The 16701-nt window shown below is 34.9% G+C and overlaps 1 protein-coding gene across 1 annotated transcript in view; it reads right to left on the bottom strand.

The window, feature by feature from the left end:
- Positions 1-16701, bottom strand: part of PPP4R4 (protein phosphatase 4 regulatory subunit 4) — a 120164-nt gene that overhangs the window by 69806 nt on the left and 33657 nt on the right. The window contains exon 2 of the mRNA XM_017857865.1: positions 5509-5611. Within this exon, the coding sequence (XP_017713354.1) occupies positions 5509-5611 (103 nt within the window). The remainder of the gene's footprint in view (positions 1-5508; positions 5612-16701) is intronic.

Genomic DNA, 16701 nt, shown 5'->3' with positions numbered 1-16701 from the left:
CGGGGTACAGTGAGAAACTAGACTGACAAATATTCTGCTCTTATGAAAGAAAGGGAAAAGACTGGCAGATGATGAGGTCACAAAGGTAGATGGGGGTGATTTAAGGACATGGTAGGGGGTTGTATTTTATTTGAAATAAACTTACTTTTATTAGTTTCCTGTGGCTGCTGTAACAAATTACCACAAACTGAGTAGCTTAAAACAATAGCTATTTCTTCTCTCACAGGTCTGGAGGACAGAATTTCAAAATCAGCATCACCTGGTCAAAATCAAAGTGTTGGCAAGGCCACACTCCACCTAGAGGCTCTGGGGTAGAATCTACTTTTTGCCTTTTTCAGCTTTTGGTGGTTGCTATCATTCCTTGGCTTGTGGCCACATCACTCCAATCTCTACCTCCATCTTCACATTGCATTCTTCTACATGTATGTGTCAACTCTCCTCTGCCTTCTTATAAAGATACATGTGATGACATTTAGACCACCACCCCAATAATCCAGGATAATCTCCCAATCTCAAGATCCTTAACTATATGTGAAAAGACCCTTTTTCCAAATAAGGTAACATTTACAATGTCTAGGGATTAGGGCCCAATATCTTTTGGGAAGGGGCATGATTCTGCCTACCACACCACTTAAGTAATTTTCATGCAAGAGGGAGACAAGATATGACTGATGCTTTTTAAAAGATCTCTCTAGTTGAGTTTCCTCTAGGAGGCAAAATGGAAGCAACAGAGGCAAAATGGAAGCAACAGATTCAGTGAGGAGGCCGCTGCAGCACAGACAGGAGATGACTAAGGCTTGAGACATTAAATTATACATTTTATATCTGTTACAGTTATGATCACCTAATGGGTAGTAAAAACTGAGGACTCAGACTTCCTGTTTAAACCTAATTATACCACTTGCAAGCTTTGTTACTTTGAGCAAGTTACTTAACTAAGTTGTTTCTTCCACTGTCAAGTGATCATTATAGAACTGCTAATGAGTATTCAGATCAAAATGTGTAGAATATCTGACAGAATACAGTGCCTGACACATAGTAAGACCTCAATAAATATTTGCTACATTATTTTTATCTGTATTTTTATCTGTATTGCTTAATTTCTTTTTTTCTTTTTTTTGAGACGGAGTCTCGCTCTGTTGCCCAGGCTGGAGTGCAGTGGCCGGATCTCAGCTCACTGCAAGCTCCGCCTCCCGGGTTTACGCCATTCTCCTGCATCAGCCTCCGGAGTAGCTGGGACTACAGGTGCCAGCCACCTCGCCCGGCTAGCTTTTGTATGTTTTAGTAGAGACGGGGTTTCACCGTGTTAGCCAGGATGGTCTCGAACTCCTGACCTCGTGATCCGCCCGTCTCGGTCTCCCAAAGTGCTGGGATTACAGGCTTGAGCCACTGCACCCGGCCGCTTAATTTCTATTATATAATTTTATGACATATATTATGGTTGCCAAAATGTAAGTGTAAAAACAACTAAATAAATTTAATAACTCAAAAAGTAGAGAGTGTTTTTTGCATTGGATTGTAATGGAATCACCTTTGTTATGTGGTGTAATTATATCACTATTATTATGAATTTTATAAAAGTCCATGGCATAATATTTTGGATATTTATCTTGCCAATCAAATTCTTTCACTTCTAGATAACGAGAAGTTCAAATCAAATATTGAGGTCTAACAAACATCTAAGATTTCAATTTAATATACTGTGGAAAAGAATTAAAACTTAATAAAACCACACAAAACAATTCTTTAACAGATACCCTAGGATTAAATCATGTAACGTGAATATATGGTAATAACTATATTTTAAAATGTCTCCACATTTAAGAAATTTAAATTGGAGGTCAAACATTTACTTTCTAAATTCCTAGCTAAATTCAACCTTGAGATGAGTGGCCTAACTGCACTACCATTCATTGCCCACTTTGCACACAATTTAGAAAATAAACTGGGGAAATACTACGGATTGGCTTAATTCTATTTTTCTTACTTTCTATTTTTCTTCTTTTGTTAGTTATTCTAGACATCAACCTCAATCTGATGGATTGGCTCAATTGTAACACCAACTCTGTTTCTGACATTTTATTTTTAAACATTAAATTCCTTTATCTCTAAAACAGTGAAAATAGCAACCTATTTTTTAAATCACTTTTTAGTTAATCCATTATCATAAGAACAAAATGCAAATGCAATAAAACAAAATATCACTGGTGAAAGTTTATAATACATAAGGCCAGCAAAATCTCCATTACTTTATCTGATGTTCTTAAAGGTAAAGACAAGGTAAAAAGTGAGCCTAAAAGCTGCACACACTACTGTTACAAACGTGGTAAACATCTTGGTATTAATTAACTTAATGCATAAAATATTTATTGTTCATTTCTTTAAATTATCTAAAAGTAAATTATTCATAAAAGACTAGTATTATCAAGTACACAAATTATTTTCCTTATGAATTTAACAGACTATCAACTATAACAGAAAACCAGCAGAACCATATGCATGGTCAAGCCAGAAATCTGGAAGTCATCTCCCACTTCACAAACCCAATCCGTTACAAAGTTCTGCTCATTCTACCTTAACCCATATTATCTCAGATATGTCCACTGCTCTCTACTGTCTTAATTAGTTGTCCTCATACTAGCTATGAGGCCCAGTACTGAAGCTTCCTAACTATCCCACTACAATCTATTCTCCATACAATAACCAAAATGATCACTGTGAAACAGAAACACAATTAAGTCACTGCCTGCTTTAAAGCCTTCAAGGACTTTTCACTGTCCGAAGAATAAAAACCAACGCTTGCATGCTCCGTCATCAACCATTTCTCTAACCTCTTCTCAATCACACCCCACCCCATTCACTGGGTCCAAAACACACCTATCTCTATCTCAGTCCCAACCAGCTCTTTCACCTTAGGGCTATTTACTGCTCTCTCCACCTGAACTACTTGATCCTGACTCTCAAATGGCACTTGTTTCCATCCCTTCAGTTTTCTGCCCCTCGAAAAGGCATCCCTTGCCATCCCAATGCACAGCAGGTGCCCTCGTTACTTTATTACTTTATCTCATCAACTCATGTTCTGTACACTCAGACTGCTTATCACAAATGACCATTATACCTTTCTTGGGTGGGGAGGGATTTGCTTGTCTAATGTCTGTTTCTCCATCTAGACTGTAGCCTCCTTGAGGGCAAGTTCCCTATCTTTTGTTCACTTCTATTTTCCCAGTGCTTAGAACAGTGCCTGCCTTATAAAAGGATTCAGTAAATATTTATGAATGAATGACAATGCCATTATTACTAAATGCTCAAGATCACTTTTAAAAAAAAAATTGAGAAATAATGGCCAAGCAAAAGTAAATAAAGCAGTTACCCAATATTTTGTCAGCGCTTCATCACTGGAAAGTAAACACAGAAGTGAGGTGGAATTGAGAGAGGTGCTAACCAGGAGTACCAATAAGTCACAACAAAATCTAAATACAATGAATTTAAAATAATACGCACAGAAACACAGATTTTATCATTTGAAGTGGGGGTGATTAAATGTTTTGCTGCCTACATTAAACTATCAATAAAAGTCATTATTATTGAAGTTACCCCCATAAAGCCCTTCTCATTTGCCTTATTCTTCAGCATTTTTACATCAAGTCAGAAGCACACAATACTCTACTATACTTGTTCTCTCATTGTTTCCCATGGTCACTAGACCTTCCTAATATACAATCTAATCTGGACTCTTCTACCTTCTTGGTATGTCTTCTAAACGGAGTACAGGGCAAGACAATGGTCCTAAATAAATGGTTGCATGTTGATTAGTAAAATAAATGAGTGAAATCATTCAGTTATAAATAAAGGTTTCCTTAGTACATATTCATTAGTATATACTACCTTTGTATCCATTTATTCAATTAATATACTCTGTATTATGGATTAATTTCCATTACTTTTAAAGCTTATTAAAACCATATCTTCTATAACTCAGGCATACTTTATAGTTTCAGAAGATACATTTGATTCTTTGTATAAATATGCTATACATATGAGTGTACAATATTATTTATATGCCCCATGAAATTAAGGTTTTGGGGAGCTGTTACTTAATTTTCTTTATGGTGAACTCAACAAAAGGATTTTTGCAAAGTAATTTAGAGACATCTAAAGTTCACTGCTCTCTTTCATCTTTTATTCTTGCATCATGAAACTTTGGACATCTAATATGCTCTCTGTGGACCAGATTTCACCTGCTCAATGCAGAGTGTGCAGCATGCAATATTCTTAGCTATAAATCTAATTTGCTTACTTACATTAACTCTGTAGCCAAGAGGACCTAAATACCTGTTCCTTTCTGCTATTGTTTAACTGGTACTTCCAGGTGTCCTGCTGACAAGTGTAGGTCAGTTAGTATCACAGAAATTGAATGTAAAAATAAACCTGGTCTGTGTGGACCTAATTCCTTTGAAATTATGGCATGATTCTGGGAAAAACAGATACAAAAAAGCTTGATTTATTTTTGAATCACATGCAATGCCAAAATAAATATCATCTTAATTCACCATTGTAATCAGTCAAAACGTTCATAGTGCCTGCATAGGTGGGCTTCTCATGAAAATAACATGGTATGTCCCTGATCTAAATCATAGTAACTAGAACCATAATACACATGCCTAAAAATAAAACTCAAGGACTCAATAATAACTTCAGTATTTTAAACACATAAATTAAAAATTATGAGAAGAGCTATATCCAAATAAAAAAAAAAGCAAAATCTACCAACCTCTATTAGCAAACATAATCCTCAGTAGTATGTAACCCCACTGACCCCATTAGTAGGTAAACTCTTGGAGGACACACACACTGGTGTCTGTTTTGTTCATTCAAGTTCTTATAAAGAAAAGCACTTTGCATATAAGTACAAATAAATAATTATTAAATATTTAATAGTTGAAATTATTTAATTTTATATGAATAATAAATACTAAATAGAAGAAAGAATGTAATAGTAGATCAAACATTTTGTTCATAGCAGAAAACTAATTCTGAAGAAATTTATGAAGCAATAAATTACATACACATCTAAAATTGTGATGGCTATAATTCAATCTTCGATGATTCTTCAGAGGTCATCATAGGGTCAATTATTAGGAGTATCAGCTCAATTATATTATCGATGTTATACAAATACTATTAATATAGATTTAAGCCAACAGAATATTAAATACTTTTTTTTTAAGAATAATTAGGAGGTGTTTTGAGCTACTAAAACTACCTTTAGTAAAATGTCTCTACTGAGAAAATGACTAAAGAAATTTTACAACTTAAGATCTGGATTTCTCCATTTCCATCAGCTAATTTCCCTAAATATTTTCATTATAATTCAAAATGTATATAATAACACTTCCTCCACTCAAGGTGCAAAAGATCAGCCATCAAAGCTCCAAAATCCTCTTTCAACAATGACAACATGCTACTGGGAAAAACGGGAAACTCCAATCTTATTTCACACCAACTTACTCTGACTTTTGGCAACACTCTCCGAAGCGTCTCAGTGGGATTCTGTCGCATCAAAAATGGGAGATTTGCAATCACACTTGTTCCTTGGACATCTTGACCAGCACTTACAAAGAGAACACAAATTTAAAATGTATAATTACAAGCTGAATTCCTCTGCACAGTTATAAAAGTATGGACTAATTGGAAAATGACTGCTTTGAATGATAAGCACTCAGACTTCTAAGTTTTAAGCCAGAAATACATCATTTAGATATAAAACTGAAACCAAAACTGAAATTTCATTAAGCAAATCTTATCACAAATACATGAAGATATTAATTATGCTTGTGCTGAAACAAGATTGTCTTATTGTTTTAATATGTCTTAAGCCTAAAAGTTTTGAGACTATTAATAAATACGTATTTTTTAATTCTACCTCATTTTTTCCTGTGACCTGTCAGTTTGCCATACTTTATAAAAATGTATAAATGGTAACATTTTATTACGGTAAACATTAACAATCATAACAACAGGGAAAGCAACAAAATCAACTACAGCAAAATCATACAACTTTCTCTTGGTACAGTGAAATCACTTGTAAAACTAGATTTGACTCCATGCCAGAAACTTCTTAAAGATACACTAAATACTCTTAAAGATCAGCAGGGTGTATTTACATAATTCCTTTTTAAATTGACATTTATTAAGGAGTTATCAAAATAATCTCAGCAATACTCTAGTGGCCTAAATACCTTGAAAAAAATGTTCAGATTCTTCCAAAAAAATCATTTCCACAAACAGCAAAAAAACTGTTTTCAAATATAACCAAAGTGGCCTAAGTTCTGAAAATACTTGAAATATCCATATATATATATGTGGATGGATAGATAGATATCAAAAAGACGCCAATAAACATGGCATCACCTCAGAGGGAAATCCCACCTATTCTTAACTGACACCAATTTAAATATTGACTGCTGATTCCATAATATTTACTAATTGATTAGAATTATTTTACTTATCTCTTCAAATGGATTTGTAGTTATGTGTACATAAGACTTTAATACATGTTTTACATAGTTTTTTTAAGTAATATATTTTTGATTCAGAGTAAGTTCTATTAAAAAGAAACATATTCTGATTCTAAATGAAGCTGACCTGCCATGAAGAAAGGCTTTTTCTATTGCAACATGGTAAGCTATGAAATACAGGACATCGTAATCATTCTACCGTTCTCATCACTCTCTAGGAGAATCCTTTACTAGACAAAATTCAGAAGGAATAGCGAAGGGTGTGAAATAGAGAATCCATGCCAAATGGAGAGAGGGTCAAAAAAAGAGAAATTAAAGTTGTACAGAAAACTACTACTGGTAGTGAACTGAATGGTGGCCCCCTAAAAGGTATGTCTACATCTTAATCCTAGAACCTGTGATTATTGTCTTAATTTTTAAAGGGCTCTTGAGATAAAGAGATTATCCTCGGTTATCCAAACTAGCTAGGCCCTAAATCCAATAGCAAGTGTCCTTAAAAGAGAAACTCACAGAATAAAACATAACAGATGGCCGTTTGACCACAGATGCAGAAATTTGAGCAATACAGCCACAAGTCAGGGAATGGTGACAACCACCAAAAGTTGGAATAGGCAATAATGGATTCTCCTCTAGATCCCTGCTGACATCTTGACTTCAGACTTCTGTTCTCTAGAACTGTGACAGAATAAAATTGTTATTTTTAAGCCACCTGGTTTGTGGTAACTTGTTACAACCAGAGGAAATAAATATACTACACTACTAAAGAACTGAAAGAGAATAATCCGAAAGAAAAAGAAAATGACAATGCCTGGCCCAGGGTAGAGGTTCAATAAATATCTCTTGAAAGCATGAATGGATGGCTAACTAGATGAACAGATGTCAGGAATATTAAATATTGAATGTTCCATGAATTTTATTCACTAATTTGCAATTAAGGTAAAAAAGGGTATAATCTCTAATACCTTACAGAGGTGAAAACAAAACTTTTCACAGGAAGGCAAGAAAAAGAAAACAGAAGCAAAAAAAGAACAAATAAAAAATAAAATGATACACTTTAGCCTTAAAATATCAACAATTACATTAAATATAAATGGTCTAAATACATCAGTTTAAGACAGGAATTGGCAGAGTGGCTTTTAAAAATGATTCGACTATATACTGTCTACAAGAAACTCACTTCAAAAACAGCATCAGTGGTTGAAAACAGTATCAGTGGTTGAAAATAAAGAATGGAAAATAATATATCATAGAAATGTGAATCAAAAGAAAGCAGGAGTGGCTATATGAATATCATGTAAAGTAAATCTCAGAGAAGAGAAAATCACCAGAGACAGACAGGGACACTATAAAATGATAAAAGAGATGAATCCACCAAGCAATAGCAATCCTAAATGTGTATACAACAAACTGAGTTGCAAAATATGTGACGCAAAAACTGATAAGACTGAAAAGAAAAATAGACAAATACACAGGTGCAGCTGGAGATTTCAGAACCCATGTCTCAACAACTGATAGAACTACACAGAGAATCAGCAAAGATATAGAAGAACTCAAGAATACCATCAACCAAGATTTAGTAGACATTTATAGAACACTGTATCCAACAATAGCAGAACACACATTCCATTCAAGTGCCCAAAGAATACATATCAAGACGGACCATAAAACAAACTTCAACAAATTTTTGAAAATTTAAATAATACAGAATTTTCTCTAACCACAATGGAATCAAACTAGAAATTGGTAAAAGAAAGGAAACAGAAAAATCTCCCAACTCTTGGAAACTAAACAAACTTCTATATATTCCCATGAATCAAAGAGAAAGATTTCACGGGAAATCAAAAAATACACTGAACTGAATGAAAATAAAAAATCAACATTTGTGGGATACAGCTAACATATTCAAAGACGGAAATGTAACCATTAGAAAAAAACGGAACATCTCAAATCAATAATCTAACTTTCCACTTCAAGAACCTAGAACAAAATAATCACAATATACAAGCAGAAGAAACAGAGATAAAATCAATAATAAAAATAGAAAAAATAAAGAAAAGAAGGAAACAAAGACCTAGTTGTTTTAAAGATCAATAAAATCAACTAACCTCAGCAAGAATGACAAAAGAACAAGAGAAGACAAAAATTACTAACATCAGAATTGAAACAGTAGGTATCTCTACAGACTGCAGAAATCTAAAGGACAATAAGTGAATGCTGTGAATACTTCTGTACATATAAATTTGAAAACTTAGACAAAATGGACCAATTTGTTGAAAAACATAAATAGTAACAACTTATCCAATATGAAAGAGATAATCTGAATGTTCCTACAACTATTAGGGAAATTGAATTAATATTTTCAAAGTCCTAAAAAAATGTCCAGGCCCAGATGGTTTCAGTGGAGAATACTACCAAACATTTAATGAAAAATTAACACTATTCTATACAATCTCTTCCAGAAAAGAGGAGGTGGCACTTCCTAAATCACTTCATGAAGAAAAACTACAAAGCAGTATACCTCATAAATATAGATGCAAAAATATTTAACAAAATTTTAGCAAGAATTATATACTATGATCAAATGAAGTTTATTGCAGGGATGCAAGGCTGGTTCAATATTAAAAATCAATGTACTCCATCATATTAACAGGCTAAAGAAGAAAAATATCACATGATCATATCAATTCAGAAAAAACATTTGACAAAAGTCAACACATGAACACTGAAATTACAAATTCAATATAATTTATAATCACTCCAAAAAACTAACAAAATATGTACAGAAGTTGTAGGCTGAAAATACACAATGCTAAAAGAAATCAAAGGATATCTAAGCAATTAGAGAGGCATACACTGGGAAATTCAGCATGGTAAATATGGCGATTCTCCCAAAGTGGTATACAGCTTTAACACAATTCCTATCGAAATACAGACAAGATTTTGGGAGACAGATTATATTTTTTCTAAATTTATATGAAAAACCAAAGGAATGAGCATAGCTGAAACGATTTTGAAAAAGAAGAATGAAGTAGGAGGAACTGTGTCCACCCACTGTTAAGACTTATTATAGTAAGCTATAGTAACCAAGACTACACAGTATTGGTGGAGGGAGAGAGACATAGATCAACAGAACTGAAGACAGAACCCAGAAATAGACCCCACACATATGCCCAACTGATTTTTGGCAACAGTGCAAAGACAATCCAGTAGACAAAAGATAGCCTTTTCATCAAATGGCACTGAAGCAACTAGATATCCACAGGTGTTTAAAATTAAAAAAAAAAAAACAAAAAACTGACATGACCTATGCCTCACACTAACTCAAAATGAATCATAGACTTACACCTAAAACATAAAACTAATCACTTCTCAGCCTTTTCACTAAGATCAAGTGCGAAACGTATAACAATAGAGCTGTCAGGAAAAACATGAGCAAATAGCTTCTAGATCTAGGGCTAGACAAAGAATTCTTAAACTTGGCAGTAAAAGCATGATCCACAAGAAAGAAAAGTTAGACTTCATCAAAATTTAAAACTTTTGTATTGTGAAAGACCCTGTAAAAGGATGAAAAGACAAGCCACAGACTGGGAGAAAATATTTGCAAATGAATGTTTGAAAAAGGACTAGTGTTGAGACCACATAAAGAACTCTCAAAACTCAATAGTAATGAAATACACAATCCAATTCAAAAATGGGTAAAAGACATGAGGGAACATTTTACTGAGGATGATATACAGATTGCAAATAAGCCCACTAAAAGATGCTTAATTCATTAACCATCAGGCAAACACAAAGTAAAAGGACAATGAAATATCACTACACATTTATCAGAATGGCTAAAATTTTTAAAACACCACCAAAAGCAAAAAAACTGGATGATTAATTGCTGCTAGGAATGTAAGCCAGTATAGCCACTCTGGAAAACAGTTTGGAAGTTTCTTAAAATATTAAATATGCAACACCATACAAGCCAGCAATTGTACTCTGGGTAATTTATCCCAAAGAAATAAAATTTCTGTTCACATAAAACTTGTGGATGAATGTTTATAACACCTTTATTTGAACAACAAAAACAATAAAAAAACACATGAAAACAATGATATGTCCTTCAGTGAAGAAATGGATAAACGAACTGTAGTACACCATGCTGTGGAATGCTACTCAGCAATAACAAGGAAAAAAAACTATTGATATGTGTAACCACCTGGAAGAATCTCCAGAAATTATGCTAAGTGAAAAAAAATTCAATCCCAAAAGGTTACATAGTGTATGATTCCACTTATACAGCATTCTTGAAATGACGAAGTTATACAAATAGAGAACAGATTAGTGAATTCCAGCGGCTAAGGAGGGATACAGGAGCAGGAGGGAAATAGGTGTGACCCCACAAGTGTAATATGAGAGATCCATTGATGACGGAAATCTTATGCATCCTGATTTTATCAATGTCAACATCGTGGTTGTAATACTGTACTATAGTTTTTCAAGATGTTACTATAGGGGGAAACTGGGTAAAGAGAACATGGATATTTCTGTATTATTTCTTACAACTGTATGTGAATCTATAGTTTTCTCAAAATATAAAGGTTTTTTTTTGTTTTTCGTTTTTTGTTTTTTTGTGGTTTTTTTTTGAGACAGAGTCTGGCCCTGTCATCAGGCTGGAGTGTAGTGGCGCAATCTTGGCTTACTGCAACCTCCGACTCCCTGGTTCAAGCTATTCTCCTACCTCAGCCTTCCGAGTAGCTGGGATTACAGGCACGCACCACCATGCCTGGCTAATTTTTGTATTTTTTGTTTTTTAGTAGAGATGGGGTTTCATCATGCTGGCCAGGATGGTCTCGATCTCTTGACCTCATGATCCACCCGCCTCGGCCTCCCAAAGTGCTGGGATTACAGGCATGAGCCACCACACTTGGCCAAAAAGGTTACTTTTTGAAATCAATGTAACAGAATTTTCAAAAAGCACCTGGATACCACACTACATGTGGAAATCTGAGAAATACAGTATCTACTCATGATTTAAAACTATCAGCAAACTACAAATAGAACGGAACTTCTTCAACCCAACAAAGAATATCTATGACAAACTTAGAGCCAGCATCATACTTAATAGTGAAAGAATGAATACTTTCCCCCAAGTCAGGAACAAGGCAGGGATGTTGACCATTACCACTTCCTTATTTTAATGCATAAACACAATATTTATCTTTGTTTATTTAGATCTTTGAATAGTTTATTCAGTTTTATGTAATTTTTAACATACAGATCTTACACACTTTTTCTTAGATTCATATCTAAGCACTTTTTTATTTCTATAGGTTTTGGGGGAACATGTGGTGTTTGGTTACATAAGTTCTTCAGTGGTGATTTCTGAGATTTTGGCATACCCATCACCCAGCAGTGTACACTGTACCCAATTTGTAGTCTTTTACTCCTCACACCCCTCCCACCCTTTCCTCAGAGTCCCCAAAGTCCACTGTATCATTCTTATGCCTTTGCGTCCTCACAGCTTAGCTCCCACTTATAAGTGAGAACATATGATGTTTGGTTTTCCATTCCTCAGTTACTTCACTTAGAATAATAGTCTCCAGCTCCATCAAGGTTGCTGCAAATGCCAATATTTTGTTACTTTTTATGGTGAGTGAGATATATACACACACACACACATAAAAAATACACACACTTACACACCACATTTTCTTTATCTACTCATTGACTAATGGGCATTTGGGCTGGTTCCATATTTTAGCAACTGCAAATTGTGCTGCTACAAACATCCATGTGCAAGCATCTTTTTCATATAATGACTTCTTTTCCTCTGAGTAGATACCTAGTAGGTACAGAATCACAGAATGAGTAAGAATTCACCAACCAGCTGCTGTCTTCAAGAGAATCACCTAACACATAAGGACTCACATAAACTTAAGGTAAAGGGGTAGAAAAAGATATTCCAAATGGTCACCAAAAGTGAGCAGGAGTAGCTATTCTTACATCAGAAAACAAACAAACTTTAAAGCAACAGCAGCTTAAAAAGACAAAGAGGGACATTATATAATTATAAAAGGACTTGTCCAATAGGAAAATATCACAATCCTAAATATATATACACCTAACACTGGAGCTCCCAAATTTATAAAACAACTACTGCTAGACCTAAGACAGCAACACAATAATAGTGGGGGACTTCAATGCTCCACTGACAGCACTAGAAAGGTCATCAAGAACAGAAAGTCAACACAGAAACAATGGACTTAAACTATACCCTAGAACAAATGAACTTAACAGATATCTACAGAACATTCTAACCAACAACTGAAGAATACACATTCTATTCATCAGCACCAGGAACATTCTCCAAGAAAGACCATATGATAGGCCACAAAACAAGTCTCAATAAATTTAAGAAAATCAAAATTATATCAAGTACTCTCTCAGACCACAGTGAAATAAAATTGGAAATCAACTCCAAAAGGAACACTCAAAACCATGCAAATACATGGAAAGTTAATAATCTGTTCCTGAATGATCATTGAGTCAACAATGAAATCAAGATGGAAATTAAAAAACTATTTCAACTGAATAATAGTGACAAAACTTATCAAAACCACTGGGTACAACAAAAGCGGTGCTAACAGAAAAGTTCATAGCATTAAATGTCTACATCGACAAGTCTGAAAGAGCACAAATAGACAAGCCAAGGTCACACCTCAAGGAACTAGAGAAACAACAAACCAAACCCAAATCCAGCAGAAGAAAAGAAGTAACAAAGATCAGAACAGGACTAAATGAAACGGAAACAAAAAAACACAAGAGATAAATGAAACAAAAAGCTGGTTCTTTGAAAAGATAAACAAAACTGATAGACCACTACTGAGATTAACCAAGAAGGGAGAAGATGCAAATAAACTCAATTAGAAATGAAACGGGAGACATCATAATCAATACCACAGAAATACAAAAGATCGTTCAAGGCTACTATGAACACCTTTATGCACACAAACTAGAAAACCTAGAGGAGATGGATACATTCCTGGAAGTATACAACCCTCCTAGATTAAACCAGGAAGAAATAGAAACACTGAACAGACCAAGAACAAGCAGCAAGATTGAAACTGTAATTTAAAAACTGCCAACAAAGAGAAATCCAGGACCAGACAGATTCACAGCTGAATTCTATCAGACATTCAAAGAACTGATACCAATCCTATTGAAACTAGACCATCATCACCATCCAACACCATGTTGGAGCTCTGAACCAGTGCAATAAGGCAAGAAAAAGAAACAAAGGACTTACAGATTAGAAAGGAAGACGTTTAATTGTTTTTATTCACAAACAACATAGTTGTTTATGGTGAAAATCCCAAATAATCTACAAAATGGCTAGTAGAATAAGTGAGTCTAGCGGTAGGCAGAATACAAGGTCCATACAACATCAAAGATATAAATTATAATTTAAAAGGTAATCTAATTTACATTAACATAACAATATTGATATGGGAAGAGGTGCAGGGAAGGGCTGGCAAGAGAAGGGCGCGTTCCCCGTCTAGGGTACCACCCCCGGGCCTGTGCCCGCAGACCTAGGTGAGGACAGGAGCTCCTGCCTTCATGTCCAAATGCTGCCATTTCCCAAGACCACCCTGGCCCACCACACCCCCAACCTGTGCCTATAAAAACCCCAAGACCCTAGCAGGCAGAGACGCAAGTGGCTGGATGTGGAGAGGAACACACCAGCGGAGGAACACCTAAGTGGCTGGACGTTGAGAGGCCGTCAAGCAGAACGCATCCGCATAAGAGCACACCAACAGGCCCCGCAGGTCGGCAACCACCTTTCTACTCCTTCGCTCTTCTGGCTCCCCCGTCTGCTGAGGGCTACTTCCATTCAATACAACCTTGCACTCATTCTCCAAGTCCACGTGTGATCCGATTCTTCCAGTATACCAAGACAAGAAACTCTGAGATACAGAAAGCCCTCTGTCCTTGCGATAAGGCAAGGGTCTAAATGAGCTGACTAACACAAGCCGCCTATGGACTGCAAAACCAAAAGAGCACTCTGTAACACATGCCTACTGGGGCTTCGGGAGCTCTAAACATTCACCTCCAGACACTGCCATGGGGTCAGAGTCCCACAACCTGCCCCTGGGCATGCTCCCCCTAGAGGTTTGAGCAGTGGGGCACCAAAAAAGCGAGCCACTCCCCTACTGCATGCCCTGCGAGGGGGGCTGGGGAGCTTTTCCTGTTTCAATATGAAATATAATTGAAACACTTGACAAAAGATGTGCAAGACGTGTAGACCAAAAATTACAGAACATGCTGAGAGAAATAAAGACCTAAATATATTCAAGGATCAAATACTCAATACTGTTAAGACGTCAATCTCACAAATTGAAGACAGATTCAATATGATCCCCTTCTAAATCCCAGTAGGCTTTCTGCAGAAATGAACAAGGTTATTCTAAAATCTGCACGGAAATGCAAAGGATATAGAATAGCTAAAACAAATCTGACAAAAACAAAGTTGTAGGGCTAGTACTAGCAGGTTAGACTTGAAAACCTATCATAGAGCTACAATAGACAAGATAGTGCAATATTGGCATATAATCAATGGAAAAAAACATAAAGTCCAGAAATAGACCCAAACATAAATATGCAATTGTCTTTTTAAAAAGGTGAAACGACAACTCAATGAGGAGATGATAATCTTTTCAACAAGTGGTGGCGGAACAATTAAATAGCCATATACAAACACAATGAGTCTCTCCTCATCCTGAAACAGTAAACAGAAGTTAACTCAAAGTGGATCACAGGCCTGAATATAAGAGCCAATAATGTAAAACTTCTAGAAGAAAAGAGCAGAAAATCTTAGTGGTCTTGGATTTGACAAGATTTCTTGAAGAGAACACAAAAGGTAAAGTATAAAAAATTTAAAAATCAACCAAATAAACTTCATCACAATGAAAATGTTTGTTTTCAAAGGCACTGTTACAAAAATGAAAATGTAAGCCATAGACTGGCATAAAATATCTGCAAAACAAATATTTAGCAAATGACTTGTATCTAGAATATATAGAGAATTCTTAACTACAAGAGTAAGAACATCCAATAAAAAGCGGACAAAAGATTTGAACATCTCACCAAAGAAAATATAAAAATGGCAAATAAATACATCTTAAAATGCTCAACAAAATTTTAATCATTAGGTAAAATTACATTACAACCACAATGAGATATCACTACACATTCACTGAAATAAAATTATAAGGACTGAACATGCCAAATGTGGGCAAGGATGAGGAGTAATGGCACTTTCACATACTACTGATGGAATATAAATATAATACAATCATTTTGGAAAAGTTTGACAATTTCTTTAAAGGTTACACATACACCTACCAAACAACCCAGACATTCCATATTTAGACATTTATCCAAGGAAAATAAAAGCATATGTTCACATAAACACTTTAATGTAAATATTTATAACAGCTTCGTTTGTAATAGATAAAAACAATCCAGATGTTCACTAACAAGTGAATAATCAAATTATGATATATCCATACAGTGATATATCCATACAGCAATAAAAAGAAATGAAGAAAATCATGGATAAACTTCAAAACAATTACACTGAATGAAAGAAGCCATACAAAAAAAATTAATACTACTGTATGTTTTCACTTATAGAAAATCACAGAAAATACAAACTGAACTATAGTGGCAGAAAGCAGCTTTTGCCTGGGAATAAGGAAAGGAGAATGAAAGCTGGATTACAAAGGGGCATGGGGAAATTTCTGGAGGTGGATATGTTTATTATCTTGATCATGGTGAGGGTTTCATGGGAATATACATATGTGAAAAGTCATCAAATTTCCCATTTTAAATATATGTAGTTTACTATACATCAATACTTCAATAAACTAGTGCAAAATAAAGTATATAAATACAAAAAAACTGATGAAATTACCCCTATAAAGATGGCAACAGTGAACACATTGTTTTTTTAAATTTTCTGAATCCCTCATAAAAAACAGAGCAACTAGGACAAAAATAATAAAATTAAACAAAATAAATATAATAAACCATGCATGACATCTGCACCATAACTACATAAGATTTCCCACACAAACCAAAAATGCATGCCATGTGTGAACAGCAGCTAAAACCGTAAATCATTTTGTATCCTCCA

The sequence above is a fragment of the Rhinopithecus bieti genome, unplaced genomic scaffold (genome assembly GCF_001698545.2).
Source record: "Rhinopithecus bieti isolate Rb0 unplaced genomic scaffold, ASM169854v2 scaffold_41913, whole genome shotgun sequence".
Classification (NCBI taxonomy): Eukaryota; Metazoa; Chordata; class Mammalia; order Primates; family Cercopithecidae; genus Rhinopithecus; species Rhinopithecus bieti.
The sequence above is the reverse complement of the archived record's forward strand: the minus strand, read 5'-3'. Positions and strand labels throughout refer to the sequence as shown.